Source organism: Dendrobates tinctorius, unplaced genomic scaffold (genome assembly GCF_039654945.1).
Source record: "Dendrobates tinctorius isolate UK_male_01 unplaced genomic scaffold, ASM3965494v1 ptg000032l, whole genome shotgun sequence".
Lineage (NCBI taxonomy): Eukaryota > Metazoa > Chordata > Amphibia > Anura > Dendrobatidae > Dendrobates > Dendrobates tinctorius.
Window position 1 is genome coordinate 10924362 of NW_027361700.1, and position 27759 is coordinate 10952120.

General features: G+C 43.8%; 1 protein-coding gene across 7 annotated transcripts in view; it reads right to left on the reverse strand.

Moving 5' to 3' along the window:
* The window catches only part of LOC141086401 (embryonic polyadenylate-binding protein), a 243232-nt gene that overhangs the window by 105824 nt on the left and 109649 nt on the right, over positions 1 to 27759 (reverse strand). For all 7 annotated transcript variants that reach the window (XM_073572389.1, XM_073572388.1, XM_073572392.1 and 4 more), the window contains exon 5: positions 22805 to 22944. In XM_073572389.1, the coding sequence (XP_073428490.1) occupies positions 22805 to 22944 (140 nt within the window). The remainder of the gene's footprint in view (positions 1 to 22804; positions 22945 to 27759) is intronic.

Sequence of the window (27759 nt, forward strand, 5' to 3'; positions counted from 1 at the left end):
GTTAAATGCCCCTGTCACGTGATCGCGTGTCACCGGTGTGTCAGCATGACAAACGGAGGTCTCCTGCAGACCTCTATGATTGTCAGTGCCGGACTGCTGAGAGAGCTGCCCGGTGGCAGACGCTCATAGCAAGTCAGCAATTCTGCTACATACAGGCGATCTGATCATCGCCTGTATGACAGCTGATCGGGTTATGGCAGCTTCTAGTCTCCCATGGAGACTATTGAAGCATGCCAAAAGAATAAAGATATGTTTTTAAAAATATTCAAAAAGTAAAAAAATATAAAAGTTCGAATCACCGCCCTTCCACCCCATTTGAAATAAAACATTTAAAAAAGAAAAATTAAATATAACATATTTGGTAATTGCCCGATCTATCAATTTAAAAAAAGAATTAACCCAATTGTTAAACTGTGTACCGAGATAAAAGTGAAAACGCCAGAATTAAGCTTTTGTGGTCACCGCAACATTGCATTAAAATGCAACAGCGGGCGATCAAAAGATCATATCTCCACCAAAATGGTATCATTAACCCCTTTACCCCCTGTCACGATCAGGGGGTGTGACCTTTGGCCGCACATGGCTATCACAGGCACAGGGGGGCTTATCTTAGTTATCCCACCGCTGGCACCATGTGATAATAAACAGCAAGCTAGTCTTGCCCTCACAATTTACCGCAGGGGAGTTTATTTTGGTTATCCCACCGCTGCCACAATAGGTTACAAGCTGCCGGGATTTTATGTATATCTCACTTTTCAGTTCCACTTTGGAACTCGCAGCTCTCCGGCACCCCCTTACCCTCAGGTCAGTCAGGGAACTACACCTAGGATAATTAGTCGCCGGACGGGTTACTTGTTGTGCACTGGCTATTAGGCCGCTGCAGTGAGGGAATTTTAACTAATCCTGGCCGCAGCAAGACAAATCAGCTTATAAAACCCTTTCCGTCTCTGCCAGCTGGCCCACCTGCCCAGAGCACACTTCGCTGCCACCATCTTCAGACTTCTCTTATTAATATTTAAAATTAATAGAGGGGTTCGAAGCTAACCCAAATTAGTAGCGTAATTAGCTTATAGGCAAGTGAATTTGTCACAGAGCAAGGAGACAGAACTAATAAATTTTATGGTTTATTCCCAAAAGATGGGCAGTGTTTACAGAAGATAAAAAGGTTTTAAGATATGAGACAATAGCAGTATGTACAATGCAACTACAAATAAAAGGGATTTAAAAAAAAGAGAAACTTACATATTGCTTAGATCATTTCAGACAGAACCATGTGGGGAGGAGGAGCCAAATGTCACCATTCATTTGAGATCTTATTGCCACGGCATCCCAGGCTAGAATGAGGGAGGGGTAGGGGAAAATACCTTATACCTTTGGGCTTGTGACATCACTAATGGGGCTGGCTTGTGACAGGCCTCACCTTTCTCAAAGTACAGATTTGGGTTCTGAAAACTTATAACCATTATATCTTGGCTTGAGAACCTAGCAGAATATCAGCAGAAACATCATTCATCTTATATTGAAATTAGCTCTGTAATGACATCAAACACTAGCGGTCTATTCCACTCTGTTGGAGAAATCCATTTCTCTGGTTCTGTTGGTGCTAGAATTTAGCAAGAACCACTGTAGGGAAGCCCGATCGGAGCACGTCCCAATATGTCATTTTCATATTTCTATTATAATCTGGCGGTGTTATATGACCAAATGATTAGATTCTCATTATTGTCTATGAGAGTAGCTTCACATGGTGGAAAAGAGACAAAGGAAATTCTTTCTGCTAATAAAGACACTCCTGAGGAAGGAGGGGGTGGACAGGAAAGAGTGAGTGGATCACACACTGGAGTCTCACATTACAGTCAGGCAGAGGGAGAATAAAAAGCTGCAATGTGTGACAAGGGGGAAAAGAACAGGGGAGGTTCACTTATCTCTGGGAAGCTATGCATTCTTCTAGAAAGTGTAGAGAATGGAAGTTTCTGGAATGTTCCAGGGAAATCATACATGATATTTTACATTATCGTTACACCCCCAAGTGTGGTGTGCATGTTAATGACCAGGTCAATTTTTACAATTCTGACCACTGTCCCTTTATGAGGTAATAACTCTGGAACACTTCCATGGTGATTCTGACACGGTTTTCTCGTGACATATTGTACTTCATGATAGTGGCAAAATTTCTTTGACATACGTGTGTTTGTGAAAAAATGGAAATTTGGAGAAAATTTTGCAATTTTCATGCCCTTAAATCACACAAAATACATTAACATTTCCCACATGTCTACTTTACACATCAGCACAATTTTGGAATCAAATTTTTTTTTGCAGGAAGTTATAAGGGTTAAAAGTTAAACAGCGATTTCTCATTTTTACATCACCACATCATTTCCACATCACATTTGAAGTCACTTTGGAGGGGGTCTATATGATCGAAAAGACCCAAAAGTGACCATTCTAAAAACTACATCCCTGAAGGTGCTCAAATCACATTCAAGAAGTTTATTAACCCCTCAGGTGCTTCACAGGAATTTTTGGAATGTTTGAAAAAAGAAAAGAAAAATGAACATTTAACTTTTTCGCAAAAAATTTACTTCAGATCCAATTTGCTTTATTTTACCAAGGTTAACAGAAATTGGACCCCAAAAGTTGTTGTGGAATTTCTTCTGAGTATGCCGATACCCCATATATGCAGGTAAACCACTGATTAGGCACATGGCAGAGCCCGGAAGGTGAGGAGGGCAGTTTTACTTTTTCAATGCAAAATTGGCTGGAATTGAGATTGGATGCCATGTTGCATTTGGAGAGCCCCTGATGTGCCTAAATAGTGGAAACCCCCCACAAGTGATACAATTTTGGAAGCTGGATCCCCCTAAGGAGCTTATATTGATGTGTGGTGAGCACAATGAACCCCCCCAAGTACTTCACAGAAGATTATAACAGAGCTGTAAAAAAATAAAAATAAAAAAAAAATAAAAAAAAAAAAAAAATTCACATTTTTTCCACAAAAATGATCTTTTCACCCCCAATTTTTTCCCAAGGGTAACAGAAGAAATTGGACCCCAAGAGTTATTGTGCAATGTGTCCTGAGTATGCCAATACCCCATATGTGGGGGTAGTCCACTGTTTGGGTACATGGCAGTGCTCAGAAGGGAAGGAGCGCCAGATTTTACCTTTATGGTTTGCAGGTGCCATGACCCACTAAGAGAGTCCATGGGGTGCCAAAACAGCAGAACCCCCCCATAAGTCACCCCATTTTACAAACTACACCTCTCAATGAATTCATCTAGGTTGCAGTGATCATATTGACAGCATGGGTGTGTCAGAATTTTGTATGTGGTATGTCCTGACGACGGGGTCACTTGAACCCCGAAACGCGTTGAATAAACCACGTTGAATCCTTTAACCACTCCTGGAATTTATTTATTACGGCAGCGCGGGGATAATCCTCTCTTCCTACTGAGCATATACTGTATCAGGTAGTGGATCGACCTGTGGATCTGAAGCATCCGCCATTATTACATGCTTGTACCTCATCTTCAGGTGAGTTCTCTTGGTGTGTCATCCTTGTGTAACGTGGGATAAGACCCTATTGAGCTTTCAGTCTCCCCTTCTTTTTCTCAATTGCTTTTTTAATGTCAGCATGGGCCACAAAACATCCAGCACACGTGCATACACATAACACATGTGGATGTCATCCATGTGACACATCTGCGGCAGGAAAAATGATAATTACTTACCGGTAATTTGATATTCCAGAGCCATGACAGCACCGCACATGAGAGATGGTATCCGCCCCCAGGAACAGGAAACCTGTAGCAGAGATAAAAGAAGGGGGCGGCACCTCTCTCCCCAGTTTGTTTCAGAGTATGCAAGGTAGCCGCCTTATTAGTTCACATGTATATTATATGACAAGGTTACTCATATCCACCTTTTTTTTTCTTATATATTTTATATTATTTTATATATATATATATACACACACACACACTTTGGTGCACCACACAACCATCACCAAGATAGGGCGGGAATTAATGCGGTACGGTCATGGCTCTGGAAAATCAAATTACCGGCAAGTAATTATAATTTTTTCCCTTCCCAATGACGGCAACGCACATGAGAGGAAGAAAGGAAGAAATAGAAGAGACTCCTAGGGTGGGACAACAGCATATAACACCTTTCTCCCAAAGGCAAGATTTGAGAACCCTACATCTAGTCTGCAGTGATGGAAGAAAGTGGATGGTGAAGACCATACTGCTGTTCTGCAAATCTGTTCTACAGATGCATTTGCCCTTTCAGCCCAGGATGTGGCTATGGCCCTTGTAGAGTGAGCCGTTACACCCAGTGGGGGGAGTCTGACCTGAAGAAGAGTAAGCCAGTGAAATAGCCATACGTAGCCATTGTGCAATTGTTGATTTTGAAGCCTTTTTTTACCCGTTTGTCCCCTGGAAGGAGACAAAAAGGGCTGATGACTGTCGCCATGACTTTGAGACTTCTATATACTGAAGGATGCAACGTCTGACATCTAGACCAGGGTTCCCCAACTCCAGTCCTCAAGGCCCACCAACAGATCATGTTTTCAGGATTTCCTTTGTATTGCACAGGTGATGCAGTTATCACCTGAGTAATACTAAGGAAATCCGGAAAACATGATCTGTTGGTGGGCCTTGAGGACTGGAGTTGGGGAACCCTGATCTAGACAATGAAAGGTTTGCTCTCCCTGGGATTTTGGGGTTGGCACAAAACGAGGGCAAAATTATTTCCTGGTCCCTGTGGAATTTGGAATTAACCTTCGGCAGGAAGGCCGGGTCAGTCTTTATGATTACTCTTTCATCCAGAAAGGTAGTGTATGGGGCCTTCAGCTCGCAGTCACGTCGAGCTGACGTCAGGGCAACCAGGAGTACTGTTTTCAATGTTAACGCCTTTACCAAGATGGAAGTAATAGGCTCAAAAGGAGATGATAGGGCATTTAATACTAAATTTAGATCCCAGGGAGCTACCTTAGTTAGTAATTTTGAGGGTCTGATTGTGAAGGAGGCTCGAATTAACCTGTAGACCCAAGGGTGATCGTGAAGTTTTTGATCAAACAACGCACCCAGGGCAGATACCTGCACCTTTAGGGTGCTTGTGGACAATCTTTCTAGCCCTTTTTGGAGGAATTCCAGGATCTCCTTTATTGGGACTTCCTGGATTGTTTCGGATAACTGTCGGCCTGTGAACTCTAAGAATTTTTCCCAATTTTTTTGGTATTTGAGTGAGGTTACCTTCTTCCTGCTAGCGAGCAGGGTGGTCACCAACGGGGCTGAGATCCCTTTGCTAAAAGGAGTCCCCTCAAGTTCCACGCCGTGAGATGGAGTCTGTGAACCAGAGGATGCTCCACTGGGCCCTGATATAGAAGATTCGGGATATCCGGGAGGATCCATGGGTCCGAATTAGACATGCGTCTGAGCCATGTGAAACATGCCCTCTTTGACCAGAAGGGAGCGACAAGGATTATTGGAGTTTTGTCTTCCCGAATCTTTTTCAAGACTACCGGGATCAACGGGATCGGGGGAAACACATAGGCTAGATGAAACTTCCAGTGGTGTAGTAGTGCATCCACCCCTTCTGGACGTTCTATTGGGTTTAGAGAGTAGACCCTGTCTACTTTCCGATTTTCTGTTGTAGCGAACAGATCTACCTCCGGCGTGCCCCAGGCGGCACAGATTTCCCCAAATATTTTGTGATTTAGGGACCATTCTCCCTGGTGCCACACATGACGGCTTAAAAAAAAAAATCGGCTAGATAATTGTCTGCCCCTCTCAAATGTGTACCAGACAAGGACAAGAGGTTGTTTTCTGCCCGTGTGAATAACTCTCTGGCCTCTGCCATCAAGGTTGTTGACCTTGTACCCCCTTGCCGGTTTATGTAGGCTATAGCTGTGCTGTTGGATAATATTGTGACAAGCTTCCCTTGAACTACTTTTACTTGAAGAAGGGCCTGCCTTACAGCTGCCAATTCTTTTAGATTTGAGGATGCTCTCCTCATTGAGGGCTCCCATTAGTTCTGTAGGATTCGATCTCCTAGGTGTGCCCCCCAACCCACCGGACTTGTGTCCGTGGTTAGCACCACCGCGTTTTGAACAGTCCAGAGCATTGCCCTGCTCAAAGTTTTGGTGCTTAGCCACCATTTTAATGATTCCTGAACTTGAGGCGAGAAGATGATCTTCTGATTCAAGTTGTAAGGATCCTTCCCTTGCTCGGATAGGATCTGCCACTATAGTTCTCTTGTGTGGGCTTGTGCCCACCGGACCGCTGGGATTGTTGCTGTTAAGGTACCCAGGAGTGAAATTGCCTCTCTTATCGATATAGCCTGACCGGGTTGTAATTGTTGTATCCTTTGTTGGATAGTCCGAATCTTTCTTTCTGGGAGGACACACTGTTGCTCTACTGAATTTAATTGAATTCCGAGGAATTCCTGCATCTGAACCGGAGCTAATCTGGACTTTTTTAGATTATCCAGCCTAACCTGGTTAATATTTCCAGAACCTCCACGACCGCCTTCCCGCAATTTTCTTCGTTGTTTGCCATGACAAGGAAATCGTCCAAATAGGGCACTAATAGTATGTTTTCATTTCTCACAAAGGACGCTACTTCTGCAATGATCTTTGTGAATATACGAGGGGCTACTGACACCCCGAAGGGGAGTCACTAATATTGGAGAGGAGTGGTGATTTGAGCAATCTCCACTACCAACCTTAGGTATTGCTGATGTTCCCCCCATATTGGCACATGGTAGTAGGCGTCGGTCAGATCTATTACTGCCATGTAGCAGCCTGGGTCGAGTAATTTCACTGCAGACCTTAAGGTCTCCATCTTGAACTTTTCCGTTCTGATATATTGGTTCAAAGCTTTCAGGTTGAATATTGTTCTCAGCGAACTATCTAGTTTTGGCGTGAGGAACAGGGTGCTGTAGAACCCTTTCCCTATTTGATGGTATGGTACCTTTATTAGTACTTTTTGTACGAGTTGAACCTTGTTTTCTAGCTTGGCCTGATTCTTTTCGGCCACCTGGGTCATTTTTATTCGCTGCGGCGGGAGGCTCAGAAAGTTTAGTCGCAGACCTCCGGATAACAGATCGGTTACCCACTTTGAGGCGGGTAATGCTGTCCACTGATGAACAAAAAACCAAAGCCTTCCCCCCACCGGTATTCTGGCGTCATTGTTAAGTATCAGATTTCGGGGTGGCCTTACTGAAGAGGAATCCCTTTTCCTTCCTCTCCCCTCCAGGGTCTGCCCCGCATGGCCCTATCATCCGGGCGGCCTAGGCTCCCTCTATTCCCTGATCCACGAAAGGACGAGCGAGCGTCACCCCACCGGCACCTAGGGAAGGGGGGTGGTAATCGTTTTTTCCAATCTGACGCTTTCTCCAAAATTTCGTCTAACACCTTCCCAAAGAGGTACTGCCCCTCACAAGGGACGGCACAGAGCTTGACCTTCAACTGGAAATCTGCTGCACAATTTTTTAACCAAAGTGCTCTGCGACCTGAATTCGAAAGGGCGCATGCACGGGTGGCACCTCGGACGGAATCCACTGTGGCATCAGCCAGGAATCCTGCCACCTTCTGTAGGGAAGGTATTGCTTCTAGCAGCCTCTCCCTTGGGCATTTATTCTTTATTTGCTCACTCAATTCCTCCAACCACTTGACCATAGCATGCGCTGTGCAAGTGGCGGCTACCCCTGGTTTGAATGACCATGCTGACGCCTCCCAAGCAGATTTTAGAAACGCATCAGCTTTTTTGTTGAGGGGATCTTTTAAGGCGCCCATGTCCTCAAATGGCAGTGCTATTCCTCTGGAGGTACTGGCGATGGCAACATCCAATCTGGGAGCTTTTTCCCATTTCTCGCATACCTCCTCATCGGACGGGTATTTACGTTTGAGTGTCTGTGGTATAGATATCTTTTTGTGGGCTTTTTCCATTCCCTTTTTATTAAATTTAGCAGGTTATCATGAAAGGGAAAAACTCTGCATTTTTTCCCTTCTAAATTACTAAACATGGCATCTTGAATAGTCTGCGGCTCCTTAGGTGTTTCAACCCCCATGGTAGACCTTATGAGTTTGAGCAACTTTCCGATATCCTCGTCTGAGGAGTCCAGGTCTGAGTCATCAGAGGAGCCTACTTCTCCCGGCTCTTCCTCTGAGTCTACATGGGTCCCAATTTCCGTAGGAGGTGGGGGTGAGGTTGGGGTTGCGGTGGGTTTGTCGGAGCTAAGTGCAGTATGCTCTTTGAACTGCTCTTTTAACATTGTCTTTACTTGGTCCCGGATAATAGCCTTAATACTTTGAAATAGGGACAGTGACTCTTCGGCCACTGTTTTCTTAATGCATGAACGACAGAGTCGCTTGTCATAAGTTTTAGCCAGGGTCTTTTTGCATAATGCACATTCCTTATTTTTTTGTTTAGATGCGGCCTTTCCCTAAAGAAGGGACATGACATGGGGCAATTGTTACTGACATGTGTTGCCTTATAAAGGCACTCGCCCAAACCCTCTGGGTACCCCGTTAGCCTGCGGGTCTTCCTCTAGTGCGCGCACTTCAGTTTCTGGGTCCGCCATGCTGGAGAAGCTTGCTGCCTCTCTACTGCCTGCGCACCGTATCTTTTTATGTGGAGGAGTGGTGTGTGCGCCCCTGGAGCTGCTCCCTCCTGGAAGTGTCCAGCACACTGTCTCCTCCGGTGTGTGAAGTCACTTCCGATGTGACCGGAAGTAGTCTCCGACCCAGTCGGCGTCAGCGTCATTGTGGACACGCCTCCCCCGGCCCAGCCTCCCAACAGGAGCGACCGCCGGGGAGTCCAGCGGAGGATAGGGCACGTGCTGCAGCTCCCAGGACGCCGGGCGCGCGCTACCGTGCCCAGCTGCTTACAAAGCCCGTGGACCTCAGCCTCCGGACCGGCTTTAGTCAGAGGGAGATCCCCCTAGAGGTGAGCAGTCTGCCACAGGCATCCGCCTGCAGGAACAGGAAACCAAACTAAGGAGAGAGGTGCTGCCCCCTTCTTTTATCTCTGCTACAGGTTTCCTGTTCCTGGGAGCGGATACGATCTCTCAAGTGCGGTGCTCTCATGGGGAAGGGAAAAGAAGCGTTACAGTAAGCGTTGTTCCCTGGCACCGGGTGCTGAACACGGCTCTCATCACTCTCCCCTGCTTGTGCCGATCGCCGGCAAAGCAGAGGAGAATGAGAGCAGTGTTCAGCTCCCGGCGTCGGGGAACAGCGCTTACTTTAAACGTTTCTTCCCTGACACCCGTCCTTGTGTTACTGATGCGGCACACGTATGCCGCAAGTATTACACACACAGACACTGACATCTCAAGTACTGGAAATATCAGGAGAGGCCTTATAGCGGGTTTTTCGATTTAGCTGCTGTCACACACTAAAAGACGCTTTTTATTGCAAAAAAATAGTTTTTGCATCATCATATTTTGAGAGCTATAATTTCTCCATATTTTGGCCCACAGTCATGTGTGGTCTTGTTTTTGTGCGGGACAAGTTGATGTTTTTATTGGTACCATTTTCGGGCACATGACATTTTTTGATCGCTTTTTATTCCGATTTTTGGGAGGCAGAATGAACTAAAACCAGCAATTCATGAGTTTCTTTTTTTTTTTTGGGGGGGGGGGGCATATAGCGTTCCACGTGTGGTAAAATTGATAAAGCAGTTTTATTCTTCGGGTTAGTACGATTACAGCAATACCTCATTTATTTTTTTTTTACGTTTTGGCGCTTTTACACAAAAACTTTTATATAAAAAAATTATTTTTGCATCGCTTTATTCTGAGAGATATAACTTTTTTGCTTTTCCGGTGATGGAGCTGTATAGGGGCTTGTTTTTTTGCTGGACAAGATGACGTTTTCATTTGTACCATGTTTATTTATATCAGTCTTATTGATCGCGTGTTATTCCACTTTTTGTTCGGCGGTATGATGATAAACATTGTTTTTTGCCTTTTTTTATGGTGTTCACTAAAGGGGTTAACTAGTGGGACTTTTATAGGTCGGGTCATTGCAGATGCGGCGATAACAAATGTGTACTTTTATTGTTTAGATTTTTTTTGCATTCAAATCTTTATTCAGTGATAGAATATTGATTTTTATTTTTTTTTTAAACTTTTTTCTGACTTTTACACTTTGTCCCACTATGGGACAATCTTTTTTTGCAGGCTGATTGCTTCTATAGCATGCAGATGAAGCAGCTTCCTGCACACTGACCTGAGACACTTCCTGATCATGCACTGCACATAACAGGAAGTTTCTTAGCTCTGGTAACCCGGATGTCGTCATGATGACATCGGGTTACCATGGCAGCGATCGAGACCACGCGTCACACAGCGGTGTCTCCGACCAAAGGCAGAGGGGGCTGTCAGCCCTCTGCATGCTCCCGGAATGCTGCGATCGTGTTCGATCGCAGTATTCTGGGGGAAATAGAGCCGGGAGTGGCTCCTGGCACTTAGTGTCGGGTTTCAACTGTGAGGATCAGCTGACACCCGCCGCACACCACCCGTGTGCGCGACCGATCGGTGAGACGTACTATCCCGTCCATGGTCAAATAGGTCCAGGGCACATGGATGGGATAGTACATCTGATGTCAGAAATGGGTTAAAAACGCCAGCTCGGCGTGCAAAAAATAAGCCCACACCCAAACTCGAGATGACAAAAATTGGAGACTCTAGGTGTATCAGAAATTGGCGCAATTTTTTTTTTTTTTTTAAACAATCTTTGGAATTTTTTTTCAACACTTAGATAAAAAAAGGAATCTAAACATGTTTGGTGTCTATGAAACTCAAAATGTCCTGGAGAATCATAATGGCAGGTCAGTTTTAGCATTTAGTGAACATAGTAAAAAAAAAAAATAATAAATTGTGGAATTGCACTTTTTTTTGCAATTTCACCGCACTTGAAATTTTTTTTCTCACTTTCCAATATATGTTATGTTAAAACCACTGGTGTCGTTAAAAAGTACAACTCATCCCACAAAAAAGATGCCCTCATGTGGCCTTTTTGACCAAAAATTTAAAAGTTATGGCTCTGGGAAAAAGGGAAGCAAAACTGAAAGTGCAAAATCAAAAATAGCTCTGGTCGTTAAGTGGTTAAGAATGAATTCATTACACACCAGAAGCCAGATGATTATCTAGAATAGATCATGTAATTGGTAATAAATATTGTATTTTCTGATTTGAGTTGCATCTTCCTGCAGCAGTGTCAGATCACTACACAATGGTAATACAACAACAAACGGCAGATCTGAACAGACCCAAAAGATTTTGCATACACCAAATTTGGATATCTCTTATAGGAGAGCAGGATAGAATCCCTGATCAGTTGGGGATGGTTAACAGGTTGACCATAAAGATTTTTAAGATAGGTTAATAGTATGGGATACATTTGAAGTGATCTAAGGGGTGTTAGATCCTCCTCTTCATATATTAAGAGGGAATTTTCTAATAGGGAGATAAATCTTGCTGAAGAGTGTAAAGCTCCGGAGAGTGAATATTTAATTAGCCCTTCTGAGGACTACCCCCAAAACTGGCTTTGGAAAGGTAGGGAATAGCTTACAGATGTTCAAAAAAAAGGCATAAAGAAAGTTATTCTTATTATCATTAGAGGGTCAATATTGAATTTTAGGATTATTACTTCCAATAGGTGGCACTAGAGTTCTAGTCCACTTCCACTCTAAAGAGACAATTTGCATCTTTTCTATTCTGCCCAACTCTCTGTAGAGAGTAAAGAGTTCCTGTTTAACGCCTTACTGCCACCGAACGGGATAGTACGTCCAATGGCAGTACCCCCCTGCTTTGGTGTGGGCTCCGGTGGTGAGCCCGCATCAAAGCCGGGACAAGTCAGCTGTTTTGAACAGCTGACATGAGCCTGCAATAAATAGGCGGGGGTGGAATCGCCATCCACCCGCGCCTATTAGGCTGGAGTCACAGTGTGTTAATGCAGTCTGTTTAACGGATTGCGTTACACCGCGGCATAACGCGATGTAACGCAATCTGTTAACGCTGCCATTCACCCCCATTAGGAGCTCATTGCTAGTGCATGCCATAAAGCGCATGAGCTAAATCGGCATGCGCTAGCGATGTGCCGTCATTCTGTAACGGACCGTCGGACGCGGGCTACAGCGTTCGGGGTCCGTCACTGCTAGCGCAGATGCTTCATCTGCGCTAGCGGGCTCACATAACGCGATCGCGTTATGTGAGTAGCGTTAATGCAGTCCCTCAACGCTATGCGCTGAACGGACTGCATTAACGCTACGTGAACCTGGTCTAAACTAGTTAAATGCCGTTGTCACTCTGACAGCGGCATTTAACAAGCGCTCCAGGCCATCCAGACGGAAATGTGCTCACCGCTGACCCGTCAGGTGATTGGGGGTCATCGGTTCGTCGGCATAACAACCAGAGGTCTCTTGGAGAGCTTGTGGATGTTGATGCCGGATTGCTATGAGCCCCACCCTGTGGTCGGCGCTCATAGCAATGCTGTAATTCTGCTACATAGAGGCGATCTGAACACAAAGGAGTGCATCATATACAGTTCCCGCTCCACCAAACTGGGATACAAGTCCATCCTAACTTTTCTACAAAGTTCAAAACATGCTTTCTCACGCAGCAGTGGTGCCGTAAGGAAGATCACCAAAGCTGATCAGCTGATGAACTCCCGTGACCTCTCTCACGGCAGCTCAGTGATCTCCCGATGTGACTGTTCTACATGATAGATCTGTAATAGATCAAGTGCTTGCACCTCATTTAATGTTCTCTCCTTTAACCACCTACATTTTAGTGCTAAAATATTCCAGCGCTTGCATCTGTGCATTTCATTTCCTCCTTCAATCACCTACAATTTATCACATATCGCGCGCGCCTGCGCATTATGCTTCCTACACTCAAGCACTAGTATATTCTAGTGCCCGCATCTTATATTCAGTAACAGATTCAAACGGCGCATGCATCCTCTGCTCGCCATAGTATAGGAACGCCCCATATACTGCGCAAGCGCACTTGACATCTGCCTGACAAAAGAAGGGGGTGTTTTTTTTCACCCTATGACAACATATTTAAGACGCCCTGCTTCACATGCACTTCTATTGCGCCATCTTACAGCATGACTACATTGGACACCACATCCTTACCAGGTATTTCCCTTTTTTCTCTATATGCATATGGCCCCATACAGGTGTGGTTTCTATTTCATATATGTCCCTTTACTATATTTCTTATCTTAGCTCTCTTTTTTATTAGTATCTGGTCTATCCTTTTTCCCCTTTCTTTCTGACATTATGTATTATTCATTGTCCTTTCAACAAATTTTATTCTATTACCCCATGTAATATTTTTTCTTGTATACAAATTTTCATATTTTTTCCTGCAATACCTTTTTTAAATTTTTTTTATTTTTTCATTTTTATACTTCTTTATATTTTTTAATTTCATTTTCTCTTGTTTTTTATTTTTAGCTTTTATTCTTATTCATTATCGGTGCATCTAATAGATGCCCTTTTCTGGGGTGGCTGCAGACTATTTTTAAGCTGGGGTGGTCAATATCCATGGGCACTTACCAGTCTGAAGACCAGCATCCAGCGGTTTGCTTTAGATTGGCTAGTTGTCAAAACTGGGGAGGGACCCCATGTCGTTTTTTAAATTATTTAAATAAAAAAACGCCGGGAGACCCCTCTATTCTTGATAACTAGCCATAATAAAGCCGACAGCTCAGCGTTGCAGCCCACAGCTGTCAGTTTTGCCTGGGCTAGTTCTCAAAAATTGAGAAACCACATGTCTTTTTTCGTTTATTATAGCGCACAGGCGCCGGCTGATGAATACTTTCATCAGTGGCGCATGCTCTCACTGTTATCAGCGACAGCAGGCTTTAGCCGATGAGTGTAGCAATCGCTAATCAACCGACGCCTGTGACCAGTGGGGACCGCAAGTCTCTGACTGGTGGCAATCTTACTGCCGATCAACGCCGCCAGTGTTTCTTGCACCGTCATGCAGCTGACAGCATGGGAAACAGCTGATGTTCGGGGTGCCGAACCAGAACAGTAACAAGGACATCCTGGAGTAGTCCATGTTCGGGGGCCAAGCACAAACACTAGGTGTTCAATATGGACCCAGTACCTTACTATTCGAGTTTTCCCATCTCAACTGACTGACTGCCAGCTTTCTGCTTATGTACAGAATTGGGGGTGGGGTTAGACAGCACATCGCTTAGAGGACTAACAGATCTGAAGCAGATAGAAATATCAACACTACTGTGAGAAGTCCATTAACCCCTTTACCCCCAAGGTTCGTTTGAACGTTAATGACCGGGCTAATTTTTACAATTCTGACCACTGTCTCTTTATGAGGTAATAACTCTGGAACGCTTCCATGGATCCCGGTGATTCTGACACTGTTTTCTCGTGACATATTGTACTTCATGTTAGGCCTGTTTCACACTTCAGTTTTTTCTGTCAGTCCAAATCCGCCAAAATAGTGGTGAAAATCTAAAGGAATGCCGATGGTGAAAATTTAAAGGAACCGCGCCTGGAAAAAAAAAAAAAAAAAAAATACCGGTGATGTAGTGTTCTCCGGGAGCGGCTGTAATCTCGCGGGAGCCTCGGGGCCTTGACCTCACGGGAGCCAGCTATGTCGGGGCCATGAGATGAATAGCTGCGATGGACATACGGGAGCAGCAGCCGTGATGTGGGGGATTTCGCTGGAGCGGTAAGGAGAGCGAGAGAGAGAGCGAGCGCGAGAGAGAGATTTTCATCCAGCAGCCAGACAGAATTGCGGGTTAAAACACAGAATAGCGGATCCGGAGGGAGAAAAAACGTTACATGCTCCGTTCGGTCAGGTCAGTCGCAATTTTCCAACTTTGAATTTTTATGCCCTTAACCCCTTCCTGACATGAGACGTACTATCCCGTCCACGGTACCCGGGCCCGTATGACCGGGGACGGGATAGTACGTCTACCGCGATCAGCGGCGCCCACGTGGTGAGCGCCGCTGATCGCGGCCGGGTGTCAGCTGATTATCACAGCTGACACCCGGCACAATGTGTCAGGGGCGGTCACGGACCGCCCCCGACACATTAACCCCTTGCACACCGCGATCAAACGCGATCGCGGTGTACCGGGAGTTAAAGGGAAGCATCGGCAGGGAGGGGGCTCCCTCCGTGCTTCCCTGAGCCCCCCACGGCAGCGCAATGTGCAGCGCTGCTGCGGGGGACTCCTATCCTCCAGGCCCCCGAATCCAAGATGGCGACGGGGGCCTTCGGGGGCCTGGGGAAGCTGGCTTCCTCAGTGCCTGCAAAGCGCAGGCATGAGGAAGCCTTGTGCACTGCCTGTGACAGATTGCTGATCTGTCACAGTGATCTGTGATGTGACAGATCAGCGATCTGTCACAGGACAGTGATGTCCCACCTGGGACTATGTAATAAAGTAAAAAAAAATTTAAAAAAAAGTGTAAAAATAAATTAAAAAAAATCGCCAAATAAATTAGTAAAAAAAAAAAAAAATATTCCCCAATAAATTCATTTTTTTAAAATAATAAAAAAAAAAAAACAATAAATGTACACATATTAGGTATCGCCGCGTCCGTAACGACCTGCCCTATAAAACTGTCCCATTAGTTAACCCCTTTAGCGAACCCCTTAAAAAATAAAAATAAAAAACGAAGCAAAAAATAATGATTTATTATCATACCGCCAAACAAAAAGTGCAATAACGCGAGATCAAAAAGACGCATATAAATATCCATGGTACCGCTGAAAACGTCATCTTGTCCCGCAAAAAACAAGCCGCCACACAGCATCATCAGCAAAAAAATAAAAAAGTTATAACTCGCAGAATAAAGCGATGCAAAAATAATTATTTTTTATATAAAATAGTTTTCATTGCATAAAACCGACAAAAACATAAAAAAAGACCTAAATGAGGTATCGCTGTAACCGTACTGACCCGAAGAATAAAAGCGCTTTATCAATTTTACCGCACGCGGAACGGTGTAAACGCACCCCCCCCAAAAGAAATTCATGAAACGCTGGTTTTTGTTCATTCTGCGTCCCAAAAATCGGAATAAAAAGCGATCAAAAAATTTCACGTGCCCGAAAATGGTACCAATAAAAACGTCAACTCGTCCCGCAAAAAATAAGACCTCACATGACTCGGTGGGTCAAAATACGGAAAAATTATAGCTCTCAATATGTGGTGATGCAAAAACTATTTTTACAATAAAAAGCGTCTTTTAGCGTGCGACAGCCGCCAAACATAAAAACCGCCATAAATAGTAAATCAAACCCCCCGTTATCACCCCTTTAGTTAGGGAAAAATAATAAAATAAAAAAAATGTATTTATTTCCATTTTTCCATTAGGGTTAGGGCTAGGGTTAGGGCTAGGGGTGTGTTGGGGTAGGGTTAGGTTAGGGTTAGGGCTAGGGCTAGGGTTAGGGTTAGGGCTAGGGCTAGGGCTAGGGTTAGGGCTAGGGTTAGGGCTAGGGTTAGGGGCGTGTTGGGGTTCGGGTTGGAGTTAGAATTGGGGGTTTCCACTGTTTGGGCACATCAGGGGCTCTCCAAATGCAACATGGCGTCTGATCTCAATTCCAGCCAATTCTGAGTTGAAAAAGTCAAATGGTGCTCCTTCCCTTCCAAGCTCTGCTATGCGCCCAAACAGTGTTTTACCCCCTCATGTAGGGTATCAGCCTACTCAGGACAAATTGCAAAACAATTTTTGGGGTCCAATTTCTCCTGTTACCCTTAGGAAAATAAAAAATTGGGGGCAAAAATATCATTTTTGTGGAAAAAAAATGATTTTTTTATTTTCACGTCCGAGTGTTATAAACTTCTGTGAAGCACTTGGGGGTTCAAAGTGCTCACCACACATCTAGATAAGTTCCGTGGGGGGTCTAGTGTCCAAAATGGGGTCACTTGTGGGGAGTTTCAATAGTTTAGGTACATCAGGGGCTCTCCAAACGCACATGACAACCGCAGACCATTCCATCAAAGTCTGCGTTCCAAAACGTCACTGCTTCCCTTCCGAGCCCCGACGTGTGTCCATACAGTAGTTTTCTCCCACATATGGGGTGTCAGCGTACTCAGGACAAATTGGACAACAACTTTTGGGGTCCAATTTCTCCTGGTACCCTTGGGAAAATAAAAAAAATGGTGACTAAAAGATCATGTTTGTGGAAAAAATACGAATTTTTTATTTTCACGCCCGGGCGTTGTAAACTTCTGTGAAGCACTGGGGGGGTCAAAGTGCTCACCACACATCTAGATAAGTTCCTTGGGGGGTCTAGTTTACAAAATGGTGTCATTTGTGGGGGGTTTCCACTGTTTAGGTACATTAGGGGCTCTCCAAAGGCAACATGACACCCGCAGACCATTCCATCAAAGTCTGCATTCCAAAACGTCACTACTTCCCTTCCGAGCCCTGACGTGTGCCCATACAGTAGTTTTCTCCCACATATGGGGTAGCAGCGTACTCAGGACAAATTGGAAAACAACTTTTGGGGTCCAATTTCTCCTGGTACCCTTGGGAAAATAAAAAAAATGGTGACTAAAAGATCATGTTTGTGGAAAAAATACGAATTTTTTATTTTCACGCCCGGGCGTTGTAAACTTCTGTGAAGCACTGGGGGGGTCAAAGTGCTCACCACACATCTAGATAAGTTCCTTGGGGGGTCTAGTTTACAAAATGGTGTCATTTGTGGGGGGTTTCCACTGTTTAGGTACATTAGGGGCTCTCCAAAGGCAACATGACACCCGCAGACCATTCCATCAAAGTCTGCATTCCAAAACGTCACTACTTCCCTTCCGAGCCCCGACGTGTGCCCATACAGTAGTTTTCTCCCACATATGGGGTATCAGCATACTCAGGACAAATTGGACAACAACTTTTGGGGTCCAATTTCTCCTGGTACCCTTGGGAAAATAAAAAAATGGTGACTAAAAGATCATGTTTGTGGAAAAAATACGAATTTTTTATTTTCACGCCCGGGCGTTGTAAACTTCTGTGAAGCACTGGGGGGGTCAAAGTGCTCACCACACATCTAGATAAGTTCCTTAGGGGGTCTAGTTTCCAAAATGGTGTCATTTGTGGGGGGTTCCACTGTTTTGGTACATCAGGAGTTTTCCAAACGCGACATGGTGTCCGATCTCAATTCCAGCCAAAAACGTCAAATGGCGCTGCTTCCCTTCCGAGCTCTGCCATGCCCCCAAATAGTGGTTTACCCCCACATGTGGGGTATCAGCGTACTCAGGACAAATTGCACAATAACTTTTAGGGTCCTGTTACCCTTGGAAAAATAAGAATTGAGGGTGAAAAGATCATTTTTGTGGAAAAAATATGATTTTTTAATTGTATGGCTTTATGTTATAAACTTCTGTGAAGCCCATGGGGGTTCAAAGTTCTCACCACACATCTAGATAAGTTCCTTAGGGTGTCTAGTTTCCAAAATGGTGTCATTTGTGGGGGGTTTCCACTGTTTTGGTACATCAGGGGTTTTCCAAACGCGACATGGTGTCCGATCTCAATTCCAGCCAAAAACGTCAAATGGCGCTGCTTCCCTTCCGAGCTCTGCCATGCGCCCAAATAGTGGTTTACCCCCACATGTGGGGTATCAGCGTACTCAGGACAAATTGCACAATAACTTTTAGGGTCCTGTTACCCTTGGAAAAATAAGAATTGAGGGTGAAAAGATCATTTTTGTTTAAAAAATATGATTTTTTAATTGTATGGCTTTATGTTATAAACTTCTGTGAAGCCCATGGGGGTTCAAAGTTCTCACCACACATCTAGATAAGTTCCTTAGGGGGTCTAGTTTCCAAAATGGTGTCATTTGTGGGGGGTTTCCACTGTTTTGGTACATCAGGGGTTTTCCAAACGCGACATGGTGTCCGATCTCAATTCCAGCCAAAAACGTCAAATGGCGCTGCTTCCCTTCCGAGCTCTGCCATGCGCCCAAATAGTGGTTTACCCCCACATGTGGGGTATCAGCGTACTCAGGACAAATTGCACAATAACTTTTAGGGTCCTGTTACCCTTGGGAAAATAAAAATTGGGGTGAAAAGATCATTTTTGTGGAAAAAATATGATTTTTTAATTGTACCGCTGTACGTTATAAACTTCTGTAAAGCCCTTGTGGGTTCAAAGTTCTCACCACATATCTAGATAAGTTCCTTGGGGGGTCTAGTTTCCAAAATGGGGTCACTTGTAGGGGGTTTCCACTGTTTAGGTACATCAGGGACTCTCCAAACGTGACATGGCGTCCAATCTGAATTCCAGCCAATTTTGCATTGAAAAAGCGGCGCTCCTTCCATTCTGAGCTCTGCCATGCGCCGAAACAGTCGTTCCCCCCCACATATCAGGTATCTGCGTACTCAGGACAAATTGCACAATAACTTTTGCAGTTCAATTTCTCCTGTTACCCTTGGTAAAATAAAAAAAATTGAACCTGAAGTATTTTTTTTATGAAAAAAAGTTAGATGTTCATTTTTTTTTAAATATTTAAAAAAAATCCTGTGACGCACCTAAAGGGTTAATAAACTTCTTGAATGTGGTTTTGAGCACCTTAAGGGGTGCAGTTTTTAGAATGGTGTCACTTTTGTGTATTTTCTATCATATAGACCCCTCAAAGTGGCTTCAAATGTGATGTGGTCCTAAAAATAAAATGGTGTTGTAAAAATGAGAAATCGCTGGTCAACTTTTAACCCTTATAACTTCCTAACAAAAAAAAATTTTGGTTCCAAAATTGTGCTGATGTAAAGTAAACATGTGGGAAATGTTAGTTATCAAGTTTTTTGTGTGCCTTATCTCTGTCATTTAAGGGCATAAAAATTCAAAGTTGGAAAATTGCGAAATTTTCAAAATTTTCGCCAAATTTCCGTTTTTCTCACAAATAAACGCAAGTTATTTGAATGAAATTTTACCACTAACATGAAGTACAATATGTCACGAGAAAACAATGTCAGAATCACCGGGATCCATGGAAGCGTTCGAGTGTTATGACCTCATAAAGGTACAGTGGTCAGAATTGTAAAAATTGGCCCGGTCATGAACGTGCAAACCACCCTTGGGGGTGAAGGGGTTAAATCACAGATATGGCACACAAAAAAACTTCAAAAGTAACATTTCCCACATATTTACTTTACATCAGCACAATTTTTTTTTTTTAAGGAAGTTATAAGGGTTAAAAACTTGACCAGCGATTTCTCATTTTTACAACACCATTTTTTTTTTTAGGGACCACATCACATTTGTAGTCACTTTGAGGGTCTATATGATAGAAAATACCCAAAAGTGACACCATTCTAAAAACTGCACCCCTCAAGGTGCTTAAAACCACATTCAAGAAGTTTATTAACCCTCCAGGTGCGTCACATGAATTTTTTGAATGTTTTAAAAAAAAAAAAAAAAAAATGAACATTTAACTTTTTTCACAAAAAAATTACTTGAGGTCCAGTTTTTTTTTATTTTTCCAAGGGTAACAGAAAAAATTGGACTGTAAAAGTTATTGTGCAGTTTGTCCTGAATACCTGATATGTGGGGGGAACCACTGTTTCGGCGCATGGCAGAGCTCAGAAGGGAAGGAGCGCCGTTTGACTTTTTCAACGCAAAATTAGCTGGAATTCAGATCGGACGCCATGTCACGTTTGGAGAGCCCCTGATGTGCCTAAACAGTGGAAACCCCCCCACAAGTGATCCCATTTTGGAAACTAGACCCCCTCCAAGGAACTTATATAGATATGTGGTGGGAACTTTGAAACCCCAAGGGCTTCACAGAAGTTTATAACGTACAGCCGTACAATTAAAAAAATCATTTTTTCCACAAAAATGATCTTTTCACCCCCAATTTTTTTTTTCCCAAGGGTAACAGGACTTCAAAAGTTATTGTGCAATTTGTCCGGAGTACACCGATACACCATATGTGGGGGTAAACCACTATTTGGGCGCAAGGCAGAGCTCAGAAGGGAAGCAGCACCATTAGACTTTTTTGGCTGGAACGGAGATTGGACACCATGCCGCATTTGGAAAGCCACTGATGTGCCTAAACAGTGGAAACCCCCCACAAATGACACAATTTTGGAAACTAGACCCCCCAAGGAATTATCTACACGTGTGGTGAGAACTTTGAACCCCCAAGTGCTTCACAGAAGTTTATAATGTAGAGCCATAAAAATAAAAAAAATCTTTTTCCACAAAAATGATATTTTTGCCCCAAGTTTTTTATTTTCCCCAAGGGTAACAGGAGAAATTGAACCCCAAAAGTTGTTGTGCAATTTGTCCTGAGTAGGCTGATACACCATATATGGGGGTAAACCACTGTTTGGGTGCATGGCAGAGTTTGGAAGGGAAGGAGCACCGTTTGACTTTATCAACGCAGAATTATTGGCTGGAATTGAGATCAGACGTCATGTTGCGCTTGGAGAGCACATGATGTGCCTAAACAGTGATAACCCCCCAATTCTAACTCCAACCCTAACCCCAGCCCTAACCCTAACGGGAAAAAGGAAATACATTTTTTTTATTTTATTATTTTTCCCTTACTAAGGGGGTGATAAAGGGGGGTTTGATTTACTATTTATGGCAGGCTTTTATGTTTGGCAGCTGTCATACGCTAAAAGACGCTTTTTATTGTAAAAATAATTTTTGCATCACCACATTTTGCGAGCTATAATTTTTTCATATTTTGACCCACCGAGTCATGTGAGGTCTTAATTTTTGAGGGACGAGTTGACGTTTTTATTGATACCATCTTCGGGCACGTGACATTTTTTGATCGCTTTTTATTCCGATTTTTGGGACGCAGAATGAACAAAAACCAGCATTTCATGAATATCTTTTACGGGGTGCGTTTACATCATTCCGCGTGTGGTAAAATTGATAAACCGGTTTTATTCTACGGGTCAGTACGATTACAGTGATACCTCATTTATGTCTTTTTTTATGTTTTGGCGCTTTTATACAATGAAAACTTTTATATAGAAAATTCTTTTTGCATCGCTTTATTCTGCGAACAATAACTATTTTTTTGCTTATGACGCTATATGGCCGCTCGTTTTTTGAGGGACAAGATGACGTTTTCAGCGGTACCATGGTTATTTATATTTGTCTTTTTGATTGCGTGTTATTGCACTTTGTTCGGCAGTATGATGATAAAGCATTGTTTTTTGCTTTGTTTTTTATTTTTATTTAAGGGGTTAACTAAAGGGGTTAGCTAGTGGGACAGTTTTATTATAGGGCGGGTCGTTACGGACACGGCAATATGTGTACTTTTATTGTTTTGTTTTTATTTCCAAAAAATGAATTCGGGAATATTTTTTTTACTTATTTAGGGATTTTTTGTACATTTTTACACGTATTTTTTTTAACTTTATTTTATTGTCCCAGTGGGGACATCACTGTCTAGTGTCAGATCGCTGATCTGACACTTTGAACAGCGCTGTGTCAGATCAGCGATCTGACAGGCACTGCTGCAGGCTTTCTCAGCGACTGCTCTCATTTCATTTGCCAAGTGTTTGCTCATTCATACATCTTATCCAGATCAATTCGCAATATTGTCATGTCAAGGTTAGGCTTTTGTATCCTACATAGTTTGGAGTCGTCAGGAAAAACTGACACTACTCGCAATCCTATTCACTAGGTCATTAATAAAGAGGTTAAAAAGAATTGGCCCCAGCACAGAGAATGTACCATTTATGACGACTGTTTCCTGTTATTTAGCCAATTCCTTACCCTTCTGCATATAGTTTCCCCCAGTCCTTGCTTCTGTAGCTTCTCTGTATAAGTGTGATATTTTATGTGATACATACCAAAGGCAGAAAAAATTTCCTTTAGTCGTATGTCATCCATTTCATCACCAAAATTCTTGATGTATACATTCGTAAATTCCATAACTTTTGTCCCATATTCCAGTTCTCTCTCCCGCCGTGATTTAAAATGGCCAACAAATCTGAAAACGAAAAAGAAATGTAAGCATCAGTATCATTTGGGGGATTCATTTTCAGAATTTGTGAGGGGGAAAAGTCATCTGCTAGGAACCCCTTATTTCCCAGATGTTGGCACTTATCCTCGCTAGGATGAAGCGGTAGTGCCCTCCATGGGCTGCTTTTATGAAAATGGAAAACCCATTTAACCCCTTTACCCCCAAGCGTGGTTTGCATGTTAATGATCAGGTGAATTTTTACAATTCTGACCACTGTCCCTTTATGAGATAACTTTGGAACACTTCCATGGATCCCGGTGACTCTGACAATGTTTTCTCGTGACATATTGTACTTCGTGATAGAGGTAAATTTTCTTTGATATGACTTGCGTTTGGGGAAAAAAAAAACGGAAATTTGGCAAAAAATTTAGAAAATTTTGCAATTTTCCAAATTTGAATTTTCATGTCCTTAAATCAGAGATATGGCACATAAAATATTTAATAAGTAACATTTCACAAATGTCTTACTTTACATCAGCACAGTTTTGGAACCAAATTTTTTTTTTTGTTAGGAAGTTATAAAAGGTTAAAAATTAAACACCAGATTCTCATTTTTACACCACCATATTTTTTTTTTTTTTTAAGACATTACATTTTAAAGTCACTTTGAGGGGTCTATATGATAGAAAATACCCAAAAGAAACACCATTCTAAAAACTGCACCCGACGGTGCTCAAAACTACATTCACGAAGCTTATTAACCCTTCAGGTGCTTCAAAGGAATTTATGGAATGTTTGCAAACAATGAACATTAACTTTTTTTTACAAAAAATTTACTTCAGATCCATTTTTTTTTATTTTACCAAGGGTAACAGGAGAAATTGGACCCCAAAAGTTGTCGTGCAATTTGTCTCGAGTATGCTTATACACCATATGTGGGGGTAAACCAGTGTTTGGCCGCATGCCAGAGCTCAGAAGGGAAGGAGCGCCGTTTTACTTTTTCAATGCAAAATTGGCTGGAATTAAGATAGGACGCCATGTCGTGTTTGGAGAGCCCCTGATGTGCCTAAACAGTGGAAACCCCCCCACAGGCGACACCATTTTGGAAACTAAACCCCCCAAGGAATTTATCTAGATGTGTGGTGAGCACTTTGAACCCCCAAGTGTTTCACTAAAGTTTTTAATGTTGCGCCATGAAAATAAAATAAAATTCACAAAAATAATCTTTTAGCCCCAAAATTTTTTCGCTCCATTTCTTTAATCACTTGTGAGCTGCTGTCATAATAGTGATACTGATTACATTATATTAATAGCCATTTGGTGTTGGGTGGTCAAGTGGGGTCATTTAGAGTATATTAAAATCAGGGTAAGGCTAGTTTCACACTAGCGTTTTTGAGCGCAGCGACGGCCGTCACTAAGCCCCGCCCCCTGCCGCGCCTCCGCCGGTAGCTCCGCCTACCGGCGCATGACGCTGCATGCGCCCTGCGTCCCCTATCTTTATCGCTGGGGGCGCAGGCCGTGCGCAATATGCGTTTGGCGGCGCATGCGCCTTTTTGACGGTGCGCCAGTGCAACTAAACTGCAGCAGGCTGCGTTTGGCGCAGGTCGGCGCACCGTCAAAAGGACGCATGCGTCACCAAACGTATACTGCGCACGGCCTGCGCCCCCAGTGATAAAGATAGGGGACACAAGGCGCATGCAGCGTCATGCGCCGGTAGGCGGAGCTACCGGCGGAGGCGCGGCAGGGGGCGGGGCTTAGCGGCGGCCGTGCGCAGGCCGTCGCTGCGCTCAAAAACGCTAGTGTGAAACTAGCCTAACTTTGTATGGCTTTTTTATATATGTCTTCAACACTGTTACTATGAATTTTGGGTGCCATATTTATATACGTGATTTTTATACATGCATTTGTATTATTACGCCTTTATGTAATGTACTGTGTATTCTTGTATGGACGCAATTTTGTATATGGACTATTGTATTTCATTTATTCTATCTACCCTAGAATAATATTTACCCTCTGACATAATTCTCTTATTACATATGCGCTGTATATTTAATATGTCTTGTTAACTGCATTAACTTTGGGCGCTGTCACTTTGCTTATATTTATCCTTCTATGTTGCTCTTTACATGTCTTACTTAGATCGTGCTGGATATATACCCTTTTTTTCTTTTCCCACATGTTTGCCCTCTCCCAAGATGGCCGCGGTACTTTCCCTCCCTCTCTGCGCAAGCGCGAACCGGCGCGACTTCCTGTTCCGCCTCCTCCTGGTCTCGGTCTGACGCCTGACACCACGGGTCCCCGTGCAACTGTCGGCGTCAGCGGTTATGATTCAGGAGGGGGGGGACCGTCCGATTTCTCTTGCGCTATTGGCCTTATTTTTCTCAGCCCCCTATTTATAGCGCTCACACCAGTTCTATGATACGCCCCCTGAGGAAGGAACTTTATCTGAAACGCGCGTTGGGGTCTGGCAGTGTGTGGTAGCCCCGTGTTAACCCCTTCTTTGGTATGTGCTGGAGTTACTATGGCTCTTGAAGCCCTAAGGGACTTTGTATATCTATTCCATTATAATCTGATGTTAGTTGGCAAGGACTTTTACCTTTGTTTTTCTGGCCACTCATTGGCTTTATGCCGGTTTAGTAATTTTTGTCTCTCTGGGTTCTTCTATGCTAACTCTATTTACTATCCAGCACATCCTGATTATTTGATACCATCTGATATAGGTACACTGTGCTCTTTCATGCTGCCAATTTTTCTTGGTGTCACTATTGTATGCATTTGTTGCTAATTTTACCTGTAGTCTCAAAATAAAGATTTATATTATACCAGTATACACTGTTGTGGTATTTTTAAATCTTCATATATTTCATATATTTCTGTCCCAGTAAGACAGTCCAGACTCTCCGCAAGAGGAAATAGAAGGATAAAAGTACAGACAAAGTCAAGTGATTGCAGAAATTTAGGAATTACTAGTCACGGGAAAAACTCCCTGGAGAAATCTCAGAGGCGATGCTGACCCTCAATTACTTTGTGTGTGGAGACAGCGAAAACAGTTCTTTGTGAAGAAAGGGTTGCTGTATCGCAGTACCGTTGATCCCATCACCGTTACTCATCTCCATCAAATTTTGATCACAGGGAGAGATGTAGACATGGTCCTCACTGCCTATCATGATCTGTCAGGTAACTTTGGAGTGCAGCAGACAGAAGTCACAGGCTGTAGGCGATTCTACTGGATTGGCATGAGGGGGCACATTTAAAAATGTGGGCAGGAATGTCACACGTCTGTGAGTAGGAAAACTGTGAAAGCTGATGATAAACCACCACTGCATCTCATTGTGAGTCGACGTCCATAAGAAATGGAAGCCATTGATCATCTGAAGCTAGAGCCCGGCCAGCAGGACAGGGCATAGCTACGTCTTAACCATCATCTATCAGTTCACCAAATTTGTAGTGGCAGTCCCAGGGAAGGATCTGACAGCCCAAACAACACAGCGGAGGAGCAGGGAGAGGTAAATATTGCAAATGCTGGGGACCTGCCCAAGCAAGGGGGGCCCACTCGTGGGCATCGGTACTGGCACTGGGCCCCTCATAGTACGCCGGTGTGTGACGGCGGGTGTGCACCCCCACCGTCAGAGACATTTGATTGCACTATGAGGGACCCTGTGCCAGTGCACGCGCCCAAGAGTCGGCCCACCCACCTGTCCAGGGCAATAGCACTCACACGGTTGCGTGCGCTAGGTGATGACCCCGGCCATGGGGGGGGGGGGAGACAGCCCAGTTAGGGAGGTTTAAAAAATGGCATATGTTGATGTTGGACATTCAGCAGCTGCAAATGAAGGAATTGGAGTAGTCCGAGGAAGAGGAGGACAAAATCCTTTGAAACCCATTCATGGTTCATTTTAATGAAGGTTAGATCATCAACATTTTGGGTCGACAGACGGGTCCTTTTTTCTGTCAGGATTGAGCCAGCAGCACTGAAGACTCTTTCCGATAGCACACTAGCAGCAGGGCAAGCGAGCTCCTGTAAGGCATATTGTGCCATTTCAGGGCAGGCGTCCAGTTTAGAGGCCCAATAGTCAAAGGGGAATGACCTGTGAGGGAGAACATCGATATGGGACGAGTAGTTTGTAACCATAGTTGACAACTGCTGTCTCCTGTCACTTTCAATCGATGCAGTATTACCAGTCGTGTGAGCAGGACTTGAAAAGTCAGTCCACAACATGGTCATGAAACCCGTCTCCAACGCCACTTCTGATGTGTGCACCACCAACACCTCTTCCATATTTCCCCCTACGGCTCGTTGGAGAACCATCACCGCTGCTGTGTGCTGGGAATGCCTCAAACAAATGGCTTACCAGAGTTGCTTGTTTGTTAGCCAATATTAGGTCAAGGTTCTCCTGTGGCATGATGTTTTGGAATTTGCCTTTATAGCATGGATCCAGGATGCTGGCCAACCAGTAGTCGTCATCGTTCATCATTTTGGCAATGCGGGGGTCCCTTTTTAGGATCTGCAAGGCATAATCTAACATGTGGGCCAATGTTCCAGGTGTCAATGATGCACTGCGAGTGCTGGGTGGAGGAGCACTTTCTGGCAAATCCACATCCCTCCAGTCACGCACAAACCCTGTACCAGACCTTGCCACGCCAACATTTTCTCTTGCCCCCACGAGAAGCATCCTCCTCCCCTAAATTATCATCCCCATCATCCTCCTCCTCCTCGTCCAGGAGAGATCCCGTAGCAGACAATGGCTGACTCATCAAGGCTTCCCTCCTCCTATTCCTTATCCTCCTCGGCTGCAGACGCCTGCTCCTTAATATGCGTCAAAGTTTGCATGAGCAGAC